Below are 9,869 nucleotides of genomic sequence, written 5' to 3'. Positions count from 1 at the left end.
AAGTTTTATGTTCTTCAGGTACTCAGGCCCCTGGCACAATAGTGCAACTCTTTGTATGTCTGATATTTGTGGGGTGTAATTTTTCAGTAGAGCTTTAAATTTTTTTCAGTAGAGTACACAATATGTAAGCCCCCTGAAAACAGCCAGAAAAAAACCCCTGGTATCAGTTAATGTGGAATTCTAGTTTCCATTTTCAGCAGAATAAGTTTGTGGCCATTTCAGGGTACTGTAACTGATTTATGAAGATATACATGCCTGTGTTTCTTTCTAGGATGAAGTCAATCAGATTATGGAAACAAATTTGTGGCTAAGACATGTAAGTGACTGCTTTGCATTTCTCATGCATTTTGCATTGATGTGATTAAATGTATGTTACCTTGTAAGCTGCATCTATAGAATAAGCACTTATTTTGTAACAAGGATTTTAAAGGAGAAGTTCCATTAACTAAAGCCACATTTGAAAAAGTAATGTCTTTATTCTCATTTCCAAGAAGTAACATCTCCCATCTTTCCTGTGTGGTATGTTCTCCTCCAGCTTCATGATCATTGGTTATCTGGTAAATCTAGCTGGATGCACCCATTACAGAGTGATTAAATGTGCAGCTCTGCCATCCTAGCTCATCTCCATATTGAAGATTCAAACCAAAACATTTATTAGCAAAACATGCCTCCATTTTTGCATCATGGTTTTAGCATTTACACATAGACAAAGATCCTTAGAGGACCTAAACTGCTGAGAAAAACAAGCCAGCGTTCACCAAAGCCAGTTTCCTTCAGGCACTGATTGTGGTCACACAAAGCTTTCTGTAGAAGATACTGTACTTACGATCAAGTAGGCTGCGAGAGCACAGAGCATGGCCCCGTGGTAGGGCACTAGACAGCAATGCGGGAGAGCTGCTGGGCATCCCTCGCTGCCCCTGGCTTGGTAAGTCACTACCCCTGTGGAACCAATAATGTCCCCTGCCTGTTAGTGTGCGTATGCACCTCCTCTCTCGTTAGGACACTGTTCTTCTTTGAGTCTAGCCTCCTTTAGCCTGCAGGGTGCTCACTTATGGCAGCAGCAGCAAGGCCTGCATTTCCTCTCTGCAGTGGGAAGGTCGACTTGCACAGGTAAGGGTCTATACTGATGCGGCAAGGCAGAGGAGAGATCTCAGCACGTCAACAATGGATAACAATTGACATTCCATCCCCTCACAGAGGAAGGAGTAGCAAATCAATGTGAGCAATATTCATATATATGTCCGGTGTATCTCCAGGTGATGGCCTTGTTCTCTTTCAGACCATTGTCCCCTTCTACACATGCTGCACTTTCAGTCTTTATCATAGCCTGTCATTTTACAGAAAGATCTGAGAAGCAGGTATTTACTGATAATACAAGGTTTTAAAATCCTTGTCCATTCTTCTTTCAGATTTGGAATGACTACAAATTGCGATGGGATCCAAGAGAATACGATGGCATTGAATTTGTTCGGGTACCAGCAGATAAAATTTGGAAACCAGATATTGTCTTGTATAATAAGTATGATGAACACTTTTCCATTTTACCCTTTCTCTCAAAAGTATCTTCTTGCAGTGTCCATGAAAGACATTTTACTTTCATTGTGATTTTTTAGTTTGTCTCATTTGTGTTTCTAGTGCCGTGGGAGATTTTCAAGTTGAAGGCAAGACCAAAGCCCTCCTTCGCTATGATGGAATGATCACCTGGACCCCACCAGCTATTTTTAAAAGCTCCTGTCCTATGGATATTACCTTTTTTCCATTTGATCATCAGAACTGTTCACTGAAATTTGGCTCATGGACCTATGACAAAGCCAAAATTGATCTTCTGATCATTGGATCCAAAGTAGATATGAATGACTTTTGGGAAAATAGTGAATGGGAAATAGTTGATGCTTCTGGCTACAAACATGACATCAAATATAACTGCTGTGAAGAGATCTACACAGACATAACATATTCCTTTTATATTCGAAGGCTGCCAATGTTTTACACAATAAATCTGATCATTCCTTGTCTCTTCATCTCATTCCTGACTGTGTTAGTTTTTTACCTGCCATCTGACTGTGGTGAGAAAGTGACTCTTTGCATCTCTGTGCTCCTTTCTTTGACTGTATTTTTACTGGTGATCACAGAAACAATCCCATCCACCTCTTTAGTAATTCCCCTCGTAGGTGAATATTTACTCTTCACTATGATATTTGTGACTCTGTCAATTGTCATCACGGTGTTTGTCCTGAATATACATTACAGGACTCCAACCACACACACAATGCCCAAATGGGTAAAAACTGTCTTTCTTAGCCTGCTCCCCAAAATCCTCTTGATGCAGAGGCCACTAGAACAGCAGAAAAAAAGCATCTCCAGAAAAAACAAGAAAGGATCAGGCAATGCGCCAGGCAAATCAAAGCACAGCAAACACAAAGATGCCAAATTACACAAGGAGCGGCGATGTAGTCACTGTGATAAGGCAACTGAACTCACTACCACCAAAAGAAGACGACTGAGCCATCAGTCACTGAAATGGATGGCAGAGCACATGGAATACTCCCCTGAAGTGAAGGTTGTCATTAGCAGCGTTCAGTTCATCGCAGAGAACATGAGATCTCAAAATGAAACCAAAGAGGTAAGAAAGACAGGTAACCACCCAGCTAGGCATGGGGCCACGCAGCAAGTGGAAACATGATCTAGGAGAGCAGCCCAGAGGAACTGGAGTTGTTGGGTCTAGAGAAGGAAATTCTGAGAACTGTGAATGGGTCAGTTTCCTACAGAAAGGGAGCAGATGAATCATCCATTGGGGATGGAACAAGAAAAGTTATCTCATCTGTTCTTCCTCTATCCCCAGTGGATAATTTAAGCAGCAAGACAGTTTTAGATTAGACACTCACCCTTCAAACGAAAAGAGGAGGATCATCAGCCCATTGCAGCTATGAGGAATGAACTTTGATCAGCAGTGGTTCAGGCAGAGTTGATCCTGCCATGGGACAGGAGATAGACTAGACAGGACCTTCCAAGGTCTCTTCTTCTATTTCTGTAGATCCTCAGAAGCAACCCTCTTCCACTGCTCACCAACTACCCAGCCCTGGTAAGAAGTGACATCTCAATACTAAGCATGCTACTTGCCAAGCAGGGTGCTTTTCTGTGTTAGGAATGGAACAAGCAAATTTGGGAACTGCATTTTAAAGAACAGGGCTTGTCTAGCAGCACAGTAGTTGATCTGAAGAACTATTCTCAGCCAGTGATAAATCTCGTGAAGATCTTCCTTTCAGAATGCTGTTGTTGGTACTTTGTTTCAGTTTGGTATGTTCTGAATTTTTTGCAGTGACTTGACTAATTGTGACTTCAGCAATACAGTATTTTCATCCATGACAAACATATGTTGAAATGAAAGCTGAGTTTTGGGGAAAGGCAGCTGAATAAAAACAGACAACAGGTGAATAAAGACAGATTTAAAAAAAAAAGGAGAGAGTTTTAAAAATTAGACTTGGCATTTGAACTAATGGTTTTGCTTGTGGAGGTTATAAATCTTTCATCCTAACTCGGATTCTGTCACAGAAAATGATGCACATTGGAATTTAGAGAATTCTGGGGCCACGTCCTCAGGTGTAAACACAAGCAACTAAAAGCAGCTCCAAGAAAGATTATCTGACATCCAGCCACACCCAGGCCTCACAAGGAATAGGCATTCTCTGACACTTCAAGATATTTTTAAAAAGTGTTTAAAACCTAATGAAACATTTATCTTTGATCTGTCATGAAATGTTTGCTTTTGGTTTTGAAGTTTTTTAGATGCTCTATGGTGGCAAAATCCATTTCAAAATTAAATACTGCTGTATTTGTATTGAAAAACACAGATACTTTATGAGGGAAATGTTGAGAGGCATTCTTTCTATCAGAATATTTTGTTGAAATCAGCACAAATTCATGCAACTTCTGTGCAACCCAAAAAATACTTTTTTCCCCCCTTTTTTATGTCCTGCATAATAAGTTTCATCTGAAAACAAAGTCCATAACTTTCTGAACAAAGGGCTACAGTTAAGGCCTAGTGACTGAATTCATAGGATGAGCAGGTAATACATGCCAGCCCAAAGGAAAAGACAGGAATCTATCAGGACAGAGGAGGATGGGGATTGAGCTGAGCCTTGCTTAGTACCTATGCCCTTAACGTTTTGCTTGACCTCAGCATCTTATCCCTGCTCTCACTGCCACACCAGCTGCATAAAACATATCCATGTACCATATTCAGCTGATTTCTCCAATGCACTCCATAAAAGAAGAGGCTTTGCATGAGGCAGTCCGAATGACATGTCGCCTTGATTATACAGCGCATGATAAGTCTTCCATTACCAGTTTTGCTGATTTGCATTTTGCAAATCTTTCCTGCTACATGAAATTGTATTCTTTGTCTGGTGTGTGCGTCAGCAGCTCAGTGTCTTACCTTTCAAAACATACTAGGGATGGGAAGCAGGATTTTTCATTTGAGAAAAATACTTTCTTTGCAGAAAAAAAGGGGTTTGTTCTCAGGCAAACAACTGAGGAAATTATTCTGCAGGCCGCTTCTGCTTCAGCCAGACATACAATGCCATATGGGTGATATCATGCATTAGTCCTGTATAAATAAAAGCCCTTTAAAACTTCTGGCAACATTTGTCTGCTACAGGCCACCTGACCAGGAAGACCGAGCAGATGAGGCCCTCTATAGGCAGATAGGGGCAGCCTCAGGTTCACAAGCCCTGATCCTCATGGGGGACTTCAGCCACCCCAACATCTGTTGGAGGGACACCGCAGCAGAGCGCAAGCAATCCAGGAAGTTCCTGGAATGTGTCGATGATAACTTTCTCCCCCAAGTGATAAAGGAGCTCACGAGGAGAGGTGCCATGCTGGACCTTGTTCTCACCAATAAGGAGGGCCTGGAAGGGGATGTCAAGCTCAAGGGCAGCCTTGGCTGCAGTGACCACGAAATGGTGGAATGCAGGATCCTCAGGGCAGCAAGGAGGGCACACAGCAAGCTCACTACCCTGGACTTCAAGAGAGCAGACTTTGGCGTCTTCAGGGACCTGCTTGGTAGAATACCATGGGCCAAAGCCCTGGAGTGAAGAGGGGCCCAAGAGAACTGGCTAATATTCAAGGGTCACCTCCTCCAAGCTCAGGAGCAATGCATCCCAACAAAGAGGAAGTCAGGCAAAAACACCAAGAGGCCCCTGTGGATGAACAAGGAGCTCCTGGGCAAAGTCAAACAAAAAAAGGAGGCCTACAGAGGGTGGAAGCAAGGGCAGGTAGCCTGGGAGGAATACAGAGAAACTGTCTGAGCAGCCAGGGATCAGGTTAGGAAAACTGAAGCCCTAATAGAAATAAATCTGGCCAGGGATGTTAAGGACTACAAGAAAAGCTTCTATAGGTATGTTAGTGATAAAAGGAGGACAAGGGGAAATGTGGATCCCCTCCAGAATGAAACAGGCAACCTGGTTACCCAGGATATGGAGAAGGCTGAGGTACCCAATGACTTCTTTGCCTCAGTCTTCACTGGCAAGTGCTTGAGCCACACTGGTCAAGTCACAGAAGGCAGGGACTGGGAGAATGCAGAACCGCCCACTGTAGGAGAAGATTGGGTTCGAGAATATCTAAGGAACCTGAAGGTGCACAAGTCCATGGGACCTGATGAGATGCATTCGCGGGTCCAGAGGGAACTGGCAGATGAAGTGGCCAGGCCACTCTCCATCATATTTGAGAAGTCCTGGAAGTCCGGCAAAGTTCCCACCGACTGCAAAAGGGGAAACATAACCCTCATTTTTAAGAAGGGAAAAAAGGAAGACCCAGGGAACTACAGGCCGGTCAGTCTCACCTTCGTGCCTGGCAAGATCATGGAGCAGATCCTCCTGGAGACTATGATCAGGCACGTGGAAAACAAGGAGGTGATTGGTGACAGCCAACATGGCTCCACTAAGGCCAAATCATGCCTGACAAATTTGGTGACCTCCTGTGATGGGGTTACAGCATTGGTGGACAAGGGAAGGGCAACTGACATCATCTACCTGGACTTGTGCAAAGCATTTGACACTGTCCCGCACAACATCCTTGTCTCTAAATTGGAGAGACATGGATTCGATGGATGGACCACTCAGTGAGTAAGGAATGGGCTGGGTGGCTGCTCTCAAAGAGTTGTGGTCAACAGCTCAATGTCCAAGTGGAGAACAGTGATGAGTGGCATTCCTCAGGGGTTGGTACTGGGACCGGCACTGTTCAACATCTTTGTCAGCGACATGTACAGTGGGATGGAGTGCACCCTCAGCAAGTTTGCTGACACCAAGCTGCGTGGTGTGGTCAACATTCTGGAGGGAAGGGATGCCATCCAGAGGGACCTTGACAGGCTGGAGAGGTGGGACCATGTGAACCGCATGAAGGTGCAAGGTCCTGCACATGGGTTGGCACAATCCCAAGCACGACTATAGGCTGGGCGAGGAATGGATTGAAAGCAGCCCCGAGGAGAAGGACATGGGGGTATTGATTGATGAGAAGCTCAACATGAGCCAGCAGTGTGTGCTTGCAGCCCAGAAAGCCAACCGTGTCCTGGGCTGCATCAAAAGAGGTGTGACCAGCAGGTCGAGGGAGGTGATCCTGCCCCTCTACTCCACTCTCGTGAGACCCCACCTGGAGTACTGCGTCCAGCTCTGGCAGCCCCAGTGCAGGAGAGACATGGAGCTGTTGGAGCGAGTCCAGAGGAGGGCCATGAAGATGGTCAGAGGGCTGGAGCACCTCTCCTATGAGGACAGGCTGAGAGAGTTGGGGTTGTTCAGCCTGGAGAAAAGGCGGCTCTGGGGAGACCTAATTGTGGCTTTCCAGTACCTGAAGGGGGCCTACAGGAAAGATTGTGAGGGACTGTTTGTCAGGGAGTGTAGTGACAGGACAAGGGGTAATGGGTTTAAGCTGAAGGAGGGTCGATTTAGATTAGATGTTAGGAAGAAATTCTTTACTGTGAGGCTGGTGAGGCACTGGAACAGGTTGCCCAGAGAGGTTGTGGAGGCCCCTCCCTGGAAGTGTTTAAGACCAGGTTGGATGAGGCTTCGGGCAACGTGGTCTAGTGGAGGGTGTCCCTGCCCCTGGCAGGGGGTTGGAACTAGATGATCTTTGAGGTGCCTTCCAACCCAAACCATTCTATGATTCTATGATTCTATGATTTACAGCAGCTGGAGTTCCTGCTGCACTTTCTTTCCCAAGAAGTACAGCAGCAGCCTCTTGGAGGAAAACATCAAGAAACTCAGAAACAAGTGGAAGACCCTTTAGCACAGAACTCTTAATCAATCACTAGTTTTATATAAGTGAATGTTCTTCTGATGCAGTGGTCCTTGTATACAGATACAGTTTAAAGGACAGCGACTTCACTGAACATGGTTCTGAGGTATATCTCTCAGACGTACAAAATCTGCTCTGGCCTGCTTAGTGAATGACACTGTGGTTTGCTCAGCCAGGGCTCTTGCTTTGCTGTAGTCTGTGTGTCCAGCTGTCCAATTTGCAGAAGTCAATGGGGCTTGATTGGAGTGACAGCGTGGCAAATCAGGCCAGAATAGCAAACTGTCTCTTGTGTGGGCTGTCAGGATAAATCCCTTGACAGGCTCTAGTGATTCTCAGCTATGGTGATTCTGCCTGCTGTTAAGCCACTCCACTCTGCACTCACCACATGATCAGGTGCTTTTGTTAATGTCAGCATCACAGCCATAGCCGGCCAACAGACGTGAATGTTTAGAAAAATTCAGCAGACTAGAACAGTGTTGAATGTTCTCGGCCAAAAGTGCTAAATACTATCAGAAAATCAGCCCCCTCTAAAGACACTTGAAAACTATCAGCATGCCAAGCAACATTCTTGACTGTATGTGTGTTCTTTCTCACATTCAAAAGCACAGGGGACATTTCTCCTGCATAATGTCAACTCGCAATTGTATGTTACACAACATGTAGCATATCCTTTTTATTTTTTTTTCTCTTGCAGGTGGAAGATGATTGGAAATACGTAGCGATGGTGATAGACAGAGTATTTCTCTGGGTGTTTATAATCCTTTGTTTGTTTGGGACTGCAGGACTCTTTCTCCAGCCGCTAATAGCAGATACATAACTTGATCCACTGCTTTTGTTCTTGTTTCATTTTTGGTTTGGAACTGTCCCCTATATTTTTCTCCTCCGACATAACCCCTCTGCTCATCGCCTCCTCAGCACCCAGCCGCAGAGGGGAGGAGAAAGAGAAGGAAGGGTCCTCTGGGAAAACAAACAACCCAAAACAGAATGAGGACTGAAAATGGGAGATGAGCACGTGGTCTTTCTATGGCGGAACGCCTGGGATCTTTAGAGGGCCTCTTTCCCTCAGTGAGATCAGCAATAACAATCACACTGAGGATCACAGGAGCAGATTGAAGTTATTGAACTTTTCCCTTGGTTTCAGTACAGGGGCTATTAGGACAGTTCAGGCACTTCTGAGTATATTGCCCAAAGAGGACTCTACCTGGCTTCATTTTTCTCTCCTGATCATAACTCTTCCTCAGCTTTGAATTAATTTACATTTCATGTCTATTCGTCTCCTTATACAACAGCTAGTCTTTGGTATGGCACTTAAATGAGGTACCACAGTCCTAATGACCCAACCAATGGTCTTTATTGTGTTCTTGTGTCAGTGCAGCCAATAATCAAAATAAAAGTACAATCAAACCAATCTTTTGACACTGTAACATTTTCAATACAATCTAAAATAAGGGGTCCCCATCTTCTGCAAAATATGTACAGAAATGAGGGTCCCAGTTCAACAAAGCACATGTTTACGTTAATGATTGAAGCCAGACAGGTCTTAAGCACTTAATCATAGTTGAAGACAAACTGACTTAATGTTTTGCACTGCATATAGCTTTCCTGACATAATTTGCAGCATCCTAGAGTCACCAAAGAGGAATAACCTGGATGCCCTATGGAAAACCAGAAGAGACCTGAACTATCTGGGATTACCATGTAAGGCATCTACATTTGAAATTCACATGCTTTTAAGACTTTCAAAAACTAGTTCATCTGCCACTTAGCTTTGCATGTGACCAAAGTCCCCTTTACTTCCTGATACTGATTACCAAGACCTTTGTGAGCTCCAGTAGGATTTCCAAGACACATTTTTCTCATCAGGTTAACAGCGGTCCCAGTCCACAGGGTCTGCTCTGAAAACTCTTGCTCAGGCTCAAACATAAGCCCAACAAGGAAGGGTTTGTCCCTGAGTAGCTACTTATCACAGACAGAATTGGCTTGACAGCATTGAATTCATCTTTTTCCTGTGTTTTTAAAACCCAAGACCAACTTGGATTACACATGTCTCAGCAGAAGGAGGCTGGCTATCACGAATCCTGTGCAAAGCTGGGCACCTTTGTCCAAATGGCTCTGCAGCAACTTTCCATTTGATGGCTCTGATATCTATAAAGTAGAATTTTCCACTTTGCAAGGACAGAAATGTATTTGGGTTAGTGCTTAGACACTGTTTAATTTAGGGTTAAGTACACTGCATTGCTTTGCTAAAACCAATCCTTGAAGAGGGGCTGAAAGACTGATAAAAAAGAAACATCCTGCCCCAGAAGGTGCCCAGAGCTGGGTGATTGCCAAACGGGGTGGGGGGGGGGAGTTCTGGAACATCCACCCAATTAAACAACTATGCAAATTACCCCCCCACACACACACCCTCAAGGAGCATGTGTGCTAATTTAAATAGGCTAGACCAATAGTAGATGATGTGGTAATTACAATTAGCATAAATTTAGGCAGGTTTTTCTAATCCTGTTACAAGATACATATGTTGTAGTTTCTGTGTGTAGTGTGCTAGCTTTGTGGAATTATCACTTAGCACCCATCTGTGC

General features: G+C 44.3%; 1 protein-coding gene across 1 annotated transcript; it reads left to right on the top strand.

The window, feature by feature from the left end:
- The first annotated feature begins 271 nt into the window (after positions 1-271).
- CHRNA6 (cholinergic receptor nicotinic alpha 6 subunit) lies at positions 272-8,644 on the top strand. Its single transcript, XM_075739487.1, has 4 exons — positions 272-316; positions 1,410-1,519; positions 1,636-2,623; positions 7,982-8,644. The coding sequence occupies exons 1-4, from the start codon at positions 290-292 to the stop codon at positions 8,102-8,104; spliced, it is 1,248 nt and encodes a 415-aa protein (XP_075595602.1). The 5' UTR covers positions 272-289; the 3' UTR covers positions 8,105-8,644.
- The last annotated feature ends 1,225 nt before the right edge of the window (positions 8,645-9,869 follow it).

Source organism: Balearica regulorum, chromosome Z (genome assembly GCF_011004875.1).
Source record: "Balearica regulorum gibbericeps isolate bBalReg1 chromosome Z, bBalReg1.pri, whole genome shotgun sequence".
NCBI lineage: Eukaryota > Metazoa > Chordata > Aves > Gruiformes > Gruidae > Balearica > Balearica regulorum.
This window is presented reverse-complemented; position numbering and strand designations above follow the sequence as displayed.